Below are 16,625 nucleotides of genomic sequence, written 5' to 3' on the forward strand. Positions count from 1 at the left end.
TTCTGATTATTCTGTTGTGCCCAAAAAAAATCACTCTTCAATCATACGAACATCCCCCCCTCCCCTCTCCACCCAGGCGAGATCAAAGAACACTTTTAAATTGAACTGATAGTTCGACAAAATTTATGAGCTTGTTAAGGTCTCGGGCAAATACTCATTTTGTCAGTCAGTATTCCGAAGCTACATTATTTCTGAAGAAATTAAATGCAATATGAATTCGACAGTATGATTTTGGCCAGGCTCGTATAGCTTACACAATTGTATTATGTTGAAATAAATAAACATCTTAGTAACTAATTGTTGAACATTTTATTCTTTTTCAAAAATTTTATCTCTCAGAGGAAACAATGAAAGTATCTATTGAATTTTTTAAATATTAAGTATCATATGATGTTACAAAAAAATGTTGCATTATTATTTGTAGTGAAGTTGCAGTACAAATAATTCAAATGCCTCAAAATTAATTGTAGTTATGGAAAAGTTTCAATTTATTAGATTAAATTTATAATAATATTTTTAATATTATATTTTTAATTAGGACTTTGACTAGACTAAACAATAAATGAATTAATATCGACTGAATTCAATTAGAATTAGAATCTCAGATATTATTAATTCATATAAAATTAGCCATGTATCTGGTCATAAAGCATTTGTATATCTCAAGTAACGATAGTCCATATAATAGCTATCGGTGATTTTAGTAAACGTGAAATACGGCATAGAAAAACAAATAGACATTTTAAATATAAATTGTAATAAAAACCTTTCCGAATAAATGGGACAAAAATTTAATTTAATATCTCTAAAATTTTTACATTATCAAAAAGAAACGTAAATGTATAAATATACATTGATAAATAACACATAAATTGATCTATGGTATGTTTTCATTCATTTGACAATTTCATCGATTTTCATTGCAACTCGCGCAGCTAAGCAGGAAGGACAGTCGCTGACAAACATTAGTTAGATATCGACAAAGATTAAAAATTTATCGGCATGGAGCTATGGAGCAGTCTATCATTGACCCTAGTTCTTCCCGATCATTCCATATTTTTATTATAAAAAGCCAGGAAGCACTCTGTAATCGATTTCTCCTTTAAAAAAATACTTCTTTTGATAGTGATATTTGCCAATGAAGCAAACATTTTTGCAAACTTTAACATTTTTGATAAAAAAAAATATCTGCTTCTATGACAGATATTTTGTACAAAGATGTTAACAAATTTTTTACAATAAGGGAAAATATAATAAATACAGAATGAAAAGAACCTCCTTAATACTAAACATTATCTGAGAAATTTCGTGTAAAATATTATTAATACTCACATGTGTTACGTAGCATAGAAAGCTATAAAAGGCATAACTGTCAAAGTTCTAATACTGATATATCTATCTTCTGAAATATTATAGATATTCCCTATGAGTATCAAAGATGGAAGAACTTGCTCTGTAAGCTCCATAATTCTTTCCTAAATTAAAAGAATTTTTTTTATTCACGATAGGCCGCTACACGTCCTGGGTCTCTGGCAACAGCAGAGAATCCTCAATCTAGCCGCAGGGCCAAGCTCTTCCGATCACCGTTCCTCAACTCCCTCGTTTCCGCCAGATTCTTGCTGAGGCCTTGCAATCTGATAAGTAATTAAATATTCGGGATAAGCTTGCTCGCCTCTATAAACGACATATTCAGGAAAAACTAAACCGCCCTGCGACGGCCTTCCCATTACGCTATGATGTCCCGGTGGAGCGTGTGCCATTTTCATGGCTGAAAATTGCAGGAATGACTTTCCGAGGGTAACTCTACACAAGAGCAAATGCCTGAAAACAAAAGCAATATAGTATTAACTTTCGAAATGTATACGGTTTAATTTCGGTTTTAAAAGGAACTAAGGAATTATTTACCTATGACAGATATAACAGCTTCGATCTTTATGCGCAGGGCAGCCGGTTCCACCACAAATTCCATAAACATATTGATTACTTTTACTACTGTGTTCGGCAAAATAAATTCCTGCCCCGAACATTCCACCGATATATGCATGGCGTTCGTCAAATCCTTTTTGCACAATAGCATTAATGAATGGACTGCCGTGGAAAAGCATTCGCTCATTTGCTTGAGGCACTCCAGAATTTGGAACTGGTCTGGGACCTGTGCTAGGCGACGATGGAGCCGCGGCATTAACCTCTTCTGCTACTTCTTGCCTTCGGTGTGCGTATCTCTCCCACAACTTTCTATTCTGAACTTTTTGTATCTGAAAATATTAACCGTAATTAGAACAACGAAGTCATAGAATATTTAGAAGTTTATTTATACACTTACCCTCACAATATTATACCGTGAGAAAATACCACCAGAATGTCCATTATCTCTGTGTTGCCTAATAGTACTCTGCATTTCCTCCTCGACGGCAAGATATTCTTTATCTTCCGCTAATAAATCGACTAGTAGAGTACCCGGAGTAATAGAAGGTTGCCACAAAGTGCCAGCAGCAGTGTTTAGAAGCTTATCCATGCCTTTGATCAATTTGTGTCTGTATCCATACGCTGATACTCCGACTTGTTTCAAGTCTTCATGACCCATTTCTGCTAATATATCCAAGGTGATTTGCTCTCGCTCAAATAATTCTGACAAATGATCTAGCCCTAGGCTTTGGAGGAATCCAACAACTGTGGTGACGTTTGTATGTTCTTTAGAATTATCCTTCGATTCTCGTTCAGAACACAATTCCGAAGAAGGCATTGGACTTAAACAACTAGTTGGTCGAGCTAAAGGTACGCATAGCGTTATTGCAGCGCCAGATGGCATGATCACTGTTTCTTGAGTAAGCGGTGGTGGTGGTGTTACGGGAACTATTAAAAAATCTATTGTTACGTATAACTGAATACAATTTATAAGAACTATCAACAAAATTAGGTAAAATCTTACCAGCTACTATACTTGGCGGTCGACTATTCGTATTATTATTTCCACTGTTGTTAATATTGATACCGATACCAACTCCATTACTGGGTGGTACGGAGGGTACCACTTGTTGAGAAGCCATAGCATCTTGAAGCAAACACCGAACATCGTCAGCACTAGCCAAGTCAACAGGGCTTTGGCCTTCTTGATTCTTCAAGAATGGATCAGCCCCGTGCGCCAATAAAAGTGCGCATAACTGTGTTCTACCCTTTTGAGCAGCCTCGTGAAGAGGAGTAAAGCCCCACTTGTCTGTTGCATTAACTACTGTGTTGTACTTTATTAATAATGCTGCTATATCCAAATGTCCGTAACTGGAAGCATTGTGTAGGGGTATCAACCCTCCTTTGTCTTGTGCATTTACGTCCGCTCCACGCTCTAGTAAAAACTCCGCGACTTCCAGGTTATTGTAACCAGCTAAAGAAAAAATTAAATCTTATAAAATGATAAAATAAACCAAGTGGAGGGTAAATGGCTAAAAGTATAATATTACCGGCTAAATGTAGTGGTGTACTATTTCGACCTTGTGCATCGCGACAATTAATATTATCCTGCGTAACCAGTCTTTGTACCCTTGCCAAATTTCCTTTTTTCGCTGCATCCAGTAACGCGCTATTTCCACGTAATAGGTCCGCAACATCCTGGTCTCCATCCCTAACTAAATCTAACGGTGTTGCACCATCCCTGTTTTTCTTAGTTGCATCCGCTCCATGCCTCAGCAATAAGCGAACTATTTCACATTTTCCTTTGGCTGCAGCTTCATGGAGCGGAGTAAACTTCCATAAATCGGCAACATTTACTGATGCTCCATGTTTTACTAATAACTCGGTAACTTCGTAGTGTCCATATGAGCAGGCGTTGTGAAGAGGTACTAGCCCACTGAAATTAATTATGATACACACAGATCAATTGTTAAGATTCCTTGGTATTATATTTTTGTACAACTGACCCTTTATCCTTTGCATGAACATCGGCTCCATGGGCCAAAAGATATTCTACAACGGGTACTCGATTGAAACCCGCAGCAAAATGCAGCGGGGTCGAATGCCTGCCATCCAAGTCTCGACAATTCACAGCATGTGGATTCGCTTGAAGAATTCTTTCTACTGCACCGAGATCACCGGATTTACTCGCTTCCAATAATTGTGCCTCGGCATCATCTGTTCTACTTGGTGGATCTTGGAGAATTTTTAAAACATTCTCAGCGGCTACTTGCGCTGCAGTGTAACCCTGCAGCGATACTATCGACGGATCGATATTATACGAGAACAAAATTCTACAGGCTTGCACATTGTCCTCTCTAACGCACCTGAAAAATATCATAAATTTAAAACGTTTGTGAATTTATTCGTTAATATTCTCAATAAAATTTAACTACCTATGCAAGGCCGTTTGTCCTAAACCATCCAAAGCATTGACTTTAGCGTTATGCCTCAGTAAAACGTCCATTGCGTCAAAATGGGAATGATCGGTAGCTATATGAAGGGGTGTTAAGAAGTCTTTATTTTTTTCATTTAGGGAAGCATTTTTTCTTATTAAGTTTTCAATAATCTGCTTCCTCTTAGGATACGGAGAAGCGACTGCGCAATGCAGTGGTGTATCGCCAGTATACGGATGCTTGAAATTTACAATGTCTTGGGACAAGTATTTTTTTAACTTAGTAGGATCAGCCTGCCTGCAGGCATCCAATAGGCAGTGTCCTTTATATTCATCTGTAAATGATGTCACAATTCTCTTACACATTTCTTTTATACCTATAAGAATTCTTATTAAATAAAAATAATACCCAGCTTACACGCTAGCCTTTCTTGCAATTCGAGCGTCGGTGCTACGTCAATTGCACTCTTGCTGTGGCAGTTTAATTGAGTAGGGTCCGCACCCTCACTTAAAAGCAAGGAGCAAACTTCTGCTCTTGATTTGCTTGCAGCTTCATGTAAAGGTGTAAATGCCCAAAGATCACTAGCATTTACTGCTGCTCCATGCTTCAAAAGAGCCTCTGTTACTTCAAAATGCCCATATGAACAAGCATTATGCAATGGAACTAGGCCACTAAATGAAAAATGCATATTAATCAAAGAAATTAAAGGTTAATCAATTTTAAATGATATCTGAAATGAAAATGATTTTACCCTTTATCTTTTGCATGAACATCAGCACCATTCTGTAATAGAATTTGCACTACTCTTGATCTATTGTAACCAGCAGCTAAATGCAGGGGTGTCGATCTTCTACCATCGCTAGCATGGCAATTTACATTTAAAGGATTGAGAAGCTGTAATAAGCGCTCCTCATTTCCCGATCTTGCTGCTTCTAAAAGCTCATCCTTTCGATATTCTCCCGTGAGAACTGGCTTAGTTGCAGAATCAGCCAGTTCTAATGCAGTCTTTCCCTCAGTGTTTCTAATATTAGCATCTGCTCCATGTTGCAACAAGGCAATGCAAACATCTATTTTACCCTAGTGAAAAAAAAAACAAAAAAAAAACAAATATAGACTTATGTGTGTGTATTATCCTTTTATTTTCTGAAATAATTACTTTGATTGCTGCCTCATGTAAAGGAGTATAATTCCAATTATCTCTTGTGTTTGGATTTGCTCCAGCCTCTAATAATAATCTAACCACATCAGAATGACCAAATGAGCAAGCATTATGCAAAGGATGCAGCCCTCCATCATCTCTTGCTTGAATGGATGCTCCTGCTGATAAAAGAAACTCTACTACGTCTCTTCTACCATAACCTGCAAGAATTTATAGATTGCACAATCTCATGTATAACTGCAAATAACTAAGATTTATTATCATAAGCTGCACCAGATGATGTAAATAGGAATAAATTATAAGAACATAGATGTAAATTTATTGAGTTGAGATACTAGGTTTCTCCAATTATTTATTACTCTTGTCAAATAATGCTATTTAATTATCCACCTAGACGTAAATATTCGCGTTGGAAAATTAAATACGTATATATAAGCAAAACTAAAATTCCAGCGTATTTTATTAGTCATTTCTAACTAAAATAATTTTGAAATGAATTTTTTATTCGAAAATTAGATATTATTAAGATTTCAGAATTTGATAGGATTATTGAACGTGATTTTGACAAAATGTTGACAGAAGAAATGCCTTTACCAGCTGCGAAGTGTAGAGGTGTCGATTTCCTCCCTGCAGTGTCTCTAGCATTGACCGTCTTGGGAGTAACCAAAATTTTCACCCTGGTAAGATCTCCTGTTTTGCAGGCCTCAAATAGTTCTCTCAGAGGGTCTCCATTTCCTGATCCCGATAGGGATTCAGCACTTGTCAGAGCTGATCTACGTCCTGCCATTTTACGCCGCCATTTTCACGCTCTCTACTTATCATCTACTAATCTACCTGTGCCATCACTGCCATCTTGCCACTGTCCAGCTCCAGGACCGCTGTCTGTCTTTGAGATCTAAGTCTGAGCGTGTCTGTTTGGAATACTCCTGCTCCATTCACAACTGTTAATGCACTAGTGCCAGTTAGGCACTAGCTATTAGCTGAGTAGCTATATTATAACCTCACCTCTCAGCAGAGAGAGTACAACGGCACAACTTCTTAATAGAAGTAACACAGCCACCACACGCAGTCGTCGAAAACGTCGAAAAACCATCAAAACTGCACGCCAAAAACTATATACATATAGTAACACGCATACAAACAACCAAGTCGATATATTTTTCCAGCAATTAAATCGATCTTGTGTATCGATTATTATAAACAATTGAACAAATATCGATTCGTGATAACGTCGATCTGAATATTCGATGTTTGAAAATATCAAAAAGCGCACGATGCCACTAAAATATTTTATAAATACAAATTTTATTCAAAATAAAATTAATTCTTACTGAAATTTGGTAAACGATAGTTTCAGAATAGCGCATGCTCTTAAACCACAGTTTGCCGCTGCAACACATAAATTAGATATTCTTTTCTATTTAAATAATACACAATTACAAACACGCAAAAGCAAGTTCGCATTATGATTGGTAAAATATTTTTTTTTATAATATATGGACTCCGTCGTCCCCGTCTATACCGTCTGTACATTATGATTCCAATATTCAAATAATAATAATGCTTAAGTGTATAATAAAAGTACTACCTTATTGTGTCAGTACGTCAGTACTTGCAGCAACTTACAGTTAATAAATGAACACGACCATAACTCCCATTTGACCCCTATACTAGTGATGGTATAGCAGGTAGATTGTGGGAATTCGGTTTCCCCACTTTCACTTCCTTGCATATACTAATCCATGAGCTGGGAGTCTTGAATTCCCGCAATCTACCATCACATCACAGTTTAAAGTGTCGGGACTGTGGACAGTGGAGGTGGAAGGTGAAACCAGGGGGCGGAAACTCTCATATACACAATTCACCCGTAATGCTTAGTTCCTCCAGATTTTCGAGTGGTGCGATGGCGCTGCGATCGATGACTGTGGCGCCGCCAGGTGTCAGAACTGTGAAACAGAGTTTTTTATTCACCTATTTATTTATTAATACTAATTAACAATAATTAACACTTAAAAAGCCTTTGAAATTAAATTTTTAAGTTTTTTTACTTGTTTAGATACAAGATATGTGTTAATTTTGCCTAAACAAAAATTATTGTATGATAGCATATGATGCGCTTTTTTGGCGCCAAAACTCCATTCCGCGGGGCTTTGCCTTTCAGCCGTATAGAGTAGACGTGTAATTTTTATCGGGTCTTAATTTTGCAGAAAGACGCATAAAATTGAATAGAAAGTGATAATTTGTGTGTAGAAAAGAAAGAAAGGCAACTGGATAAAACAATTTCACTATTACACCTTCATTTTTTTAGTGGAGAAAGTGTGAAGTTTGGTGTAAATTGTTGCGTGGGTTAGTTCAGCTCAAATATTATTAACTTTTTCATTTACCAATAACGTATATACAAGTAGTTGCATAATTAAATCTTGTTTTTTCTTAGGAAACACTAACAGTTGCAATGGGAAAAAGTTGTTGCGTTTTGGGATGCCCTTCAAGATGGGATGCACCACAACATATTTTCCCAAAAGTAGCCACAAGATTTGCTCAGTGGAAGAAATGTATATATTCTTCAAAAGTGGCACATTTAGATGATGAAGGTCTAAAAAAGTGTGTAGTGTGCTACAGACACTTTAAAGAATCTGATTATGAAGAAACACATAAACAGAAAAAATTAAAATCTTCTGCGAAACCCAGTATTAATATTATAACTGATTACACGATACAATCTGTAGAGACTGAATCAGGTGAGTTATTCTTTTTCTTTCAATTTTATATTATAAAGTTTTCATAAGTAACATAATATTTATATTTTGATTGTTTTAATTACAGTTGATGATCGTTTATCACCAATTGAGATAGCTGTATCATCCAATAAACCATGCTCAACATCTAAAGAAAGATTGAATACTGGTAAGAAATATAAAAGTATATTTCATTGATTAAAACTAGTGTGCAACAATAACTGTTTCAAATTAATTAATTTTGATTACAGATAATTATTCATTATCAACTTTCTTGGAGCCACATGACTCTATAAATGATGATGTAATGGAAATTGGCAAGTATTTCAAGCAGTTTTATAAATTTTAGAAAATATTTTGTTCTATAAAATTTAACTTTAATTTAATTTAAATTGTAGATGTTTCAAGAGAGTTTAATGTGGAAGTACCCATAAGCACAATAGAAATTGTAAGTGAGAAGGGAAACCCACGAAATTATTTATTAGCTAAAAGGACAAATATGAAGAATCTGAGTGGAAGAGAAAGGAAACTGTACAAAATAGCTAAAGTGTTTGAAAAAAAGGAAAGAGATACTCAGAAAAAAAATATGTTGTTAAAACAGCGATTAAAAGAAGCAGAAAAATATAGTAAATCTAAATCTATTGAAAAATTACTGAGTCAACTAACACAACAGCAACGAAATTTTATTTATATGCAAATAAAGGCATCTGCATATGCACCAAGGGTATGGAAAAAATTATATTATAATATAGCTAAAGCTAAAGCACTCGGTTTTGATATAAATGATGTCCTGTATAAAGGATTGTCATTTTGCCTTCCTTAAACTGCATCATTAAGAGGTACAATAGTGCCTCAATTAGATGATTAGTATCAAAAGTATAAAATTACGTTCACACTCCTGTTTTTTATAAAAAAGTAGTGCATTTGAAGTCTTTTCTCTTATATGTTATTAAGATTCTTTAAAATCTAAATACATACAAATTAATAGAATAAATTAATTATGACAGACATAATATTTTAACTAAGTGTATATAAAATAATACTTAAGCTACAATTATGCGTGAATAGTTATATTAATTAAATATATTTATATATAATACTGTAATAAGTATAGTAATAAATATACGTTATAAAAGACTGTGAAAATTAAAAAATTTAAGAAATTAGATTATTATAAATGTTATGTACTGTCGTATATGAATAAATTCACATAGAAAATGTACACACAAATATATGTTTTTAACCTTTTCTGCAGGGGCGAAGATATACTTTGGATGAAAAGATCCTAGCTATTTCATTATGGAAACAATCATCAAGAGCATATTTATTTTTAAGAGAAATGTTCCATCTTCCTGCCACTAGAACATTACGTACAATGCTGCAGAAAATTAATACTTATCCTGGTCCGATGAAATTTATAAATCAACATTTGAAGGAATCAGTGACACAAATGTCAGAGAAAGAAAAGTATTGCGCTTTAATGTGGGATGAAGTAGCACTTAGTGCACATGTTGATTATAACAGCACGAAAACTTACATAACAGGATTTGAAGACTTTGGATTTGTAAGAACACCAAAGTTTGCTGACCATGCTCTAATTTTCATGGTACGTGGCATACATTCTGGATGGAAGTTTCCATTAGCCTATTTCTTTTGTGATGCTGCAACTAAAACTAACCAATTAGTTGATTGCATTAAAAGAGTATTGGAATCAGTATTAGAATCTGGTCTTCATGTTCTTGCTTTTGTCTGCGATCAAGCAGGAACAAATGTTGCTGCTATAAATAAATTGAAAAGGGAATCTTTCCGCAGTGAAAATGAAAATGGTATGTTTTTATTTATTGTACTTAATTTATAACGAATAATAACTCTTTACATGTAAACTGAATTTTTTAAAACAAAATTTATTTTGACAGACTACTGCATTAAATTATTTGGAGAGGAAATTGTACCAATATATGACCCACCGCACTTAATAAAGTCTATAAGAAATAATATGTTGACAAAAGATCTGGAAATTAACTTTAAGAATAAAAATGAAAATGAAAGGCAAATAGCTTCATGGGATATAGTTCAAACGGCATATAAGATGGATTCAATGGATCATTTATATAAATTGATGCCTAAAATTACAGCGGAGCATGTGGTGATTAAGAAAATAAAAAAAATGAGAGTAAAGCATGCTGCGCAAGTTTTAAGTAAAACTATGGCTAGTTTTATCATGTACCATACAAAGCTTAAAGGTAAACTTTTGTTTTTTTTTCTATTACTTTATATTTGTGAGCTTTCATTAAGTTATTTTCTGATGTTCTTTAAATTATAGGTCATATAATTTCCAAAGAGGGTCCCCTCCAAATTCCAAAGAAAGAAGGCCAAAACACTGCGGAAATGCTTAAATTTTTTAATGATCTTTTTGACTCAGTGAATGGATATACCACAAAGACACCAGAAGCACCGTTGAGAACTATAGTGAAAGTAAATAGTAAACATGAAGAGTTCTGGAAAAGTGCTATAGTTAAGTTAGAAGATATGAGATTCGTTGATAAAAAAACCAAACAGCCAGTGAAGAACCCACCATGTTTAAAAAACTGGAAATGTACAATACTAGGCTTCCAAAAATTATGGCACATGATGAAAGAAAAAGGATTTCTTTCTTTAAAACCCAGGATGATCAATCAAGATCCACTGGAGAATTTTTTTGGTCAGATAAGAACCTTTGGAAGAAACAACAGCATTCCAACTTGCACTCAATTTGAAACATATTACAAAGCATTGTTAATTAATAACTTGACAACAAAGAGAACACGAAAGACAAATTGTGAAGATGTATGCAATGGAGATTTGCTCTTCACATTAAAATCTATGTTACAAAATGAACAGATTAATAAACAAGACAATGAAGATGAATTTGAAGAAATTATAATAGATGATGCCAAAGAGGAAATAGATAAATATATTAATAATATGAATATGGAGAAGATAACGACTCTAAATAAAATGGTCATAAAACTATTACAAAATACAGAGATAAAAAATTGTTCATATTGTGAAAAAAGTTTAGTAAATAATGAAACGCAGCCCACCAACAATGTAGTCCAAGTATTCCAAAAAGCGCAAGAAGTTTTACAACAAAACATGAAAAAGAATGTAGAGACAAAAAATTTATGGACAAAATTAGAGACAATGTTATGGATAGAGCTTGATTTACTATGGATTAATTGTGAGAAACACAATATTCTTTTAAAATCACTGCTTATGCAAGTGATATTAGCTCAATATATTGTGAGATGGTGCACCAATATTAATAGAATATTGCAAGGAAAAGAACAACGAGTGGGAAATAATTTATTTGCAAAGGAAGCACAAAATAAATATTTGAAAACATTAAAAAAGGAAAAAGGTGAAAAAAAAGGAACAGTACAGAGACCATTAAAAGAGCAGCAATCAACGCAGAAGCAAAAGTGAGAATAAAATCAAACCATAATAAACTATTGTTTCAAAGAGTCTGATATCAAAAGATGAGTATAGTTAATTATATATGGACAGCTAGTCAGCAACCAGTTCCACTAAAATATCTAGAATTACCTTTAAGAGAGCACAAGAGCAGCTTTGGGAGATTAAATTTTATAATTGAAGAGTGACATGAAAAATTATCAAAACCTAGATTATGTACTTCGCTATTTAATATAAATGTTAACAAAAGACTGAAAACTTCGATTAATTAATCACATCAAGCAAACTGCAGAAAATTGTGAAGTTTGATTACATTTTCCATCACTCTTTAAATGACTATTGTGATAATTGATTATTTATATGAATTTTTAAGGAAAATATGTTTAATTTTATATTTATTGTTAATATTCTTGTTATATATGTATTTATAGAAAGCAAATGTATTTTTGATATTTTAAAAATATAAAAATTTAAATTAAATTTTTTGGTGTTTTCTTTTGGATTGACTTATATATATAGTATATATTCTACGTATGCATATATATATACACACACATAAACGGACACACTTACACATGCAAAGAGTTCCTGTGCTTCTAGCGCCATCTCACCACTCGAAAATTTGGACGAACTACGCTTTACGGGTTTACCTATCTTGCAGAGAGTTTCCGCCCCCTGGGTGAAACTATGGTGAAGTTCCTGAAGCTATGCAAGAAGGCTTCTAACCTATATTTGTATACATTATACAGTTTTATTTTCTGAGTACAGTAACTGAACAATTTTAATAATTTACATTGTTCTAGGCGCTGGTATCATAATGTCATTTTGCTGTGTACGTTTTTGTCCTTCAAATAAAAACACAAAAGTCAATAACAGAAATATTTTCTTCTTTAAATTCCCTAAAGATGAGAGGTAAACATTTAACAATTTAATTATCTAATATACAATAATAATTTTATCTTTTTAATTAATATTTTTCAAAGTAAGAGGAAAAAATGGTTACAAAATTGTCAACTTGGAAGCCATAACATTGACGACCAGGCATCAGTATGCGAGTTGCACTTTGTTAAATCAAGTTTTACCACTTCTGGAGAATTAAAATCTTATGCTTTTCCCAGTATATTTAATACAAGGGATGGTAAGTTATTTATAAAAAGATTTTACTCTGAGTGCAATATCTAATAAATTTAAAAATTTGTATATTAGATTGTGCTAAGAAACGTAAAGCTGAAGAAGATTCTGCATTATTAAATGTCCAAACTAAGTCTAAAAAAATGAATGATGATAAAAAGGTAGTTATATTACCTTCAATTAAGATTATGGATACTGAAACAACAGTCCCAAGAGAAGAAAATATCTCTCTGAATGGCTCTTCAAAAGATACTACTTCTATCTCAAGAAAAATTGGAAGAAAAATATACAGATTGATCATACAGATTGACAAATTACATAAAACACCACCTACAATCTCTGAGACATGCAAAAATATAATTGATTCCAAAAGCAATGAGAAAGTTGGTTCTATGTCAGACTATGAACGGCTGCTTGATACACATAGTGACAAGAAACCTTGTACAGAAGGCTGCAAATTAAGGAAAACGGTATTTAAGGATAAGCCAGCATTTCAATGTGAATATTGTGATAAATATTACATTTCAAGAAACTATTCTAATTTAAATTTTTCAAATAAGAAATCATCTTCAACTCTAAAGACACAAGTAAAAAATAATTATATTTGTAATATTTGTCAAAAGGACTGTACTACTCAAATGGCATACGATAAACATTTATCATTACATGTCAGTGCTACTCCAGGTTATCCATATAAGTGTCATCAGTGTTCTGATGTCTTCATTCTAGAACAAAATATTAAAGACCATTATAAAAAGTTCCATTCAGAAGATAAAACAAAAACTTGTGTTTCACAGCCTGACTTACGAATTGGATTACAGAAACCTGAATATACATGTAAACATTGCAATTTCAAATTTTATAGCAAGGAGGCTTATGGGTAAGATTTTTGGTATCAAACTATACAATTAGTTGATATATTAATACACTTCATTTATAGGATTCACATTAAGGGCCACTTTCGAAAAGAAGTACAAAGTGACATAGCTGAAGTCAGTAATGCTGCTCCTATGCCCAATCCTGTAGCAGGAAATCCAATTGGAATTTTAAGAGCTATAAAATTTTCATGTAAATTATGTTCCAAGGAATTCGATAATGTTGCTGAAGTAGACAGACATACGCGTACACACTTAGAAGTGGTGGAAAATCCACATAAATGTAATTTATGTAACAAATCATTTAACACTACTGGATCGCTAAATATTCATTTGAAACATCATCTTTCGAGGGCTCATAAATGTCCTATATGCTCCAAAGCTTTTATCAATAGAACTACTTTAAAAATACATATGAGAACGCATGCAGAAGTTACTGTAAATGGATAAAGACGATTTTGAATGTTCATGTTTATGTGTTATCTCTTTGGTTATTAACATGCTTTATATTTCTTCAAAACTAAATTCATAAGCCATTTTTATTTTTTTTGTTATGCATGTAAATCCAAAGGTAAATTGCATTAATGGTTATTTAAAATTAATGAAATACTATTATTAGTATCCTTGAAAGAGCCACTGTAAAATTATGTTTAAATTTGTGTGATGATCTACACCTTTTTCATTAAAACGTTAAGCTTAGTGTTCAGAAGATTTTAAAGAAATCATCGAAGTTAAATAAATCTGTACAATATACATAGTTTCTCCTAATGATTTCTCCGCTTTCATATGAAAGGATGACACTAAAATAGTAATTTAGCGTTTCTCGGGATTCCGAGAAAAATTCATGGATCCGTACGATCAGTTAGTAATAGTTTGATGGCTAGCTATATAGTATACGCGGGACGCGTATCGAGTTGTTGAAATTCTATGGGCGATTCATAAATAAATGCGAAGCTAGAAATACATATATCGAAACTAGGCGTCGCGTCATCCGTCGGGAAAGGACAACCGCAAAGATCAACGACTAACAACAATGGTGAAACATGGCAGTATCTTTTGTTGGTGAATGTAGCAAGAATGATCCCGATTTTCTTCCAGGTCGAAGCTGTTAGTTGGTTGGGGGAGAGGGAGGGAGAGAGTTTCGGAAACGGGGCAAGCAAAAAGAAGCCGACAGTGTGCTCGGTCAGAATACAATTGTCCCGATATTCACGGTATCCTGTCAACGTGAACCACTTCAAACGCAGCCGGTCTCAATGTGTTTATTTAGCCAACGTCAAATTTACTCGTGCAAAGGAGCCGGAATCAATCGTCGGCACACACCTTGACGCAGGACATTTTCCTCTGGAAATCCATGTACTCGATTCGGGCCACGGCCAGGGCGTGGCTCGTGGCCCCATTGTCGAAGCTTCTGACTTTACGGACAAGTCAAGTATGCGTAAGGATTAGAGAGCTAAACCATTCTCAGTGCACCATACTCTCATTGTTCATTCACTTTACGGGGAGCTTGCAATTGGATTATATCCAAACCTACTTACTGTAAATATCTCAAGTTCCGCGCAAAACCTTCTTAAAACGGGAAGGGGATTAAAATTTACTTTTCGCATTAGAATAATTTGATGTGTTCCTGGAACATCTTATTACAGGGAACTAGACCCTACGTTTTGTATACAAAACAGATACATAATAATACACGTATACTCTTAAGCATTGTGAGTGCAAAAAGTTTGAACACACAATAAAAATGATTTATAAGGTTAGAATATGTTCGATGGGAAGGATTCGAGCTTTCCATTAGGTTCAAGTGCTTAAGTAGAAGCTAATTGAGCCGTGTCACGTTTCTCATCAGTTGGCCACTGAATTCTGGAGGCACTCACGGGAAATCGCGCGATTCGACACGCAACAGCCCCTCGCACCTTTTATCCACTCTTGAGGCCTCCCGGATACTTTTATATAATATATATAGGTGAGCGTTTAGCGTTTAGCAACGGTGAAAACCCGTGAAAAATCTATAGATCTTCTTTCAGTGGCCGTTATTACCAACGCATTAATGCGATAGGTTTGAAGAATGATACACAACGTCACTAAACGCTTGTCCACGGTAAAAGATATATATTAAAATCATTTCTTCACTTTTCTATATACAATACATATATATAGTTTTATTATTTTTAAAAGAAAAGTCAATATCCACACAAGAAATTAGTATTCTACACAGTAATTTAGAAATGTTTAGTAGATTTATATTAATTTATTAAGAGGATTAACGAAAAGGAAAAGATTTTCCAGAATTTCCATTTACATCAATATTTATAGTTCAAAATGACGCTTGATGGCATATTCCACGCGTGGCGTTGCTGGTCAATTCCTCTTGTAGCTGCTCCTCCCGAAAGTGACGCGCACAATCGGCGACATTTCGGCAGCTGCCGTCGGCTTTTTTTGATCATCGTGTTGTACCCAACGAGGAGCATCCTCGTACAAGAAGAGCAGCTCTCGAAACCAACACTCGAATACAAGTGCACGTCACCCTTCATCGTGAATTTGCGAGTCAGGAACTATCTACCCTTTACCGTTCCAAATATACAAACCTTTCAAAAACACCGGACAATGACTTTCTAGAGCGATTATATTTATCTACATTAGAATTATTTACCCTTCCTCTCTCACTCGATCCCAACAACTTTTCAAAAAGTCAATGTTTAGCACAATTTCAAAGATGAAGCTTAATCTCACAGAATTTAACCTGACGAGCTTAAATATTTTGAATAATTTTTCAAGGAAAGTGTATAGAGGTCTCCTCGAAAAAAATGACTAAAAACACTTTGACTCATAACATTCTTACTCGACTCTTAGAAACGAAGAAAAATAAATGAGAAAAATCAAATTTACTGCTCGACTTATTTAAAATACAAACAAACTACATAAAAGTCGCTTC

General features: G+C 34.0%; 2 protein-coding genes and 1 long non-coding RNA gene across 5 annotated transcripts; 1 reads left to right on the plus strand and 2 right to left on the minus strand.

The window, feature by feature from the left end:
• Positions 1 to 322: 322 nt before the first annotated feature.
• Positions 323 to 6,608, minus strand: Tnks (tankyrase). Of its 2 annotated transcripts, none has more exons than XM_066725593.1 (11): positions 6,094 to 6,608; positions 5,497 to 5,699; positions 5,092 to 5,417; positions 4,749 to 5,011; positions 4,341 to 4,674; positions 3,912 to 4,271; positions 3,456 to 3,841; positions 2,930 to 3,379; positions 2,324 to 2,853; positions 1,906 to 2,255; positions 323 to 1,821 (listed from the first exon to the last, which is right to left on the minus strand). In XM_066725593.1, the coding sequence occupies exons 1-11, from the start codon at positions 6,284 to 6,286 to the stop codon at positions 1,581 to 1,583; spliced, it is 3,636 nt and encodes a 1,211-aa protein (XP_066581690.1). In that variant the 5' UTR covers positions 6,287 to 6,608; the 3' UTR covers positions 323 to 1,580. The 2 variants fall into 2 exon arrangements, with proteins under 2 accessions (XP_066581690.1, XP_066581691.1); XM_066725594.1 differs by having other exon boundaries at positions 329 to 1,821; positions 4,758 to 5,011.
• Positions 6,609 to 7,262: 654 nt separating this feature from the next.
• Positions 7,263 to 14,454, plus strand: LOC136772556 (telomere zinc finger-associated protein). Of its 2 annotated transcripts, XM_066725612.1 has the most exons (6): positions 7,263 to 7,323; positions 12,366 to 12,421; positions 12,491 to 12,599; positions 12,671 to 12,825; positions 12,894 to 13,698; positions 13,759 to 14,454. In XM_066725612.1, exons 3-6 carry the CDS (start codon positions 12,505 to 12,507, stop codon positions 14,141 to 14,143), a joined length of 1,440 nt encoding a protein of 479 aa, XP_066581709.1. In that variant the 5' UTR covers positions 7,263 to 7,323; positions 12,366 to 12,421; positions 12,491 to 12,504; the 3' UTR covers positions 14,144 to 14,454. The 2 variants fall into 2 exon arrangements, with proteins under 2 accessions (XP_066581709.1, XP_066581710.1); XM_066725613.1 differs by lacking the exons at positions 7,263 to 7,323; positions 12,366 to 12,421 and having other exon boundaries at positions 12,440 to 12,599.
• On the minus strand, positions 7,339 to 12,357 carry LOC136772575 (uncharacterized). The gene is made up of 3 exons (XR_010822486.1): positions 12,261 to 12,357; positions 9,772 to 9,901; positions 7,339 to 7,445 (listed from the first exon to the last, which is right to left on the minus strand). It is a non-coding gene; the product is annotated as an uncharacterized lncRNA (long non-coding RNA).
• Positions 14,455 to 16,625: the final 2,171 nt, after the last annotated feature.

The sequence above is a fragment of the Prorops nasuta genome, unplaced genomic scaffold (assembly GCF_024137725.1).
Source record: "Prorops nasuta isolate Cenicafe-Biocafe unplaced genomic scaffold, Cenicafe_Pnas_1.2 PNAS00004, whole genome shotgun sequence".
NCBI classification, from domain to species: domain Eukaryota; kingdom Metazoa; phylum Arthropoda; class Insecta; order Hymenoptera; family Bethylidae; genus Prorops; species Prorops nasuta.

What these genes read in the sequence shown, in the direction of transcription:
- Tnks (XM_066725593.1), bottom strand. Translation starts at nt 6,286, where the DNA reads ATGGCAGGACGTAGATCAGCTCTGACAAGTGCTGAATCCCTATCGGGA. An exon ending in GTTCATGCAAAAGATAAAGG is followed by an intron (nt 5,012 to 5,091) that starts GTAAAATCATTT and finishes TTTTTCATTTAG; the next exon opens with TGGCCTAGTTCCATTGCATA. An exon ending in GGACAAACGGCCTTGCATAG is followed by an intron (nt 4,272 to 4,340) that starts GTAGTTAAATTT and finishes GATATTTTTCAG; the next exon opens with GTGCGTTAGAGAGGACAATG.
- LOC136772556 (XM_066725612.1), top strand. Translation starts at nt 12,505, where the DNA reads ATGTCATTTTGCTGTGTACGTTTTTGTCCTTCAAATAAAAACACAAAA. An exon ending in AAATTCCCTAAAGATGAGAG is followed by an intron (nt 12,600 to 12,670) that starts GTAAACATTTAA and finishes TATTTTTCAAAG; the next exon opens with TAAGAGGAAAAAATGGTTAC. An exon ending in TATAGCAAGGAGGCTTATGG is followed by an intron (nt 13,699 to 13,758) that starts GTAAGATTTTTG and finishes CTTCATTTATAG; the next exon opens with GATTCACATTAAGGGCCACT.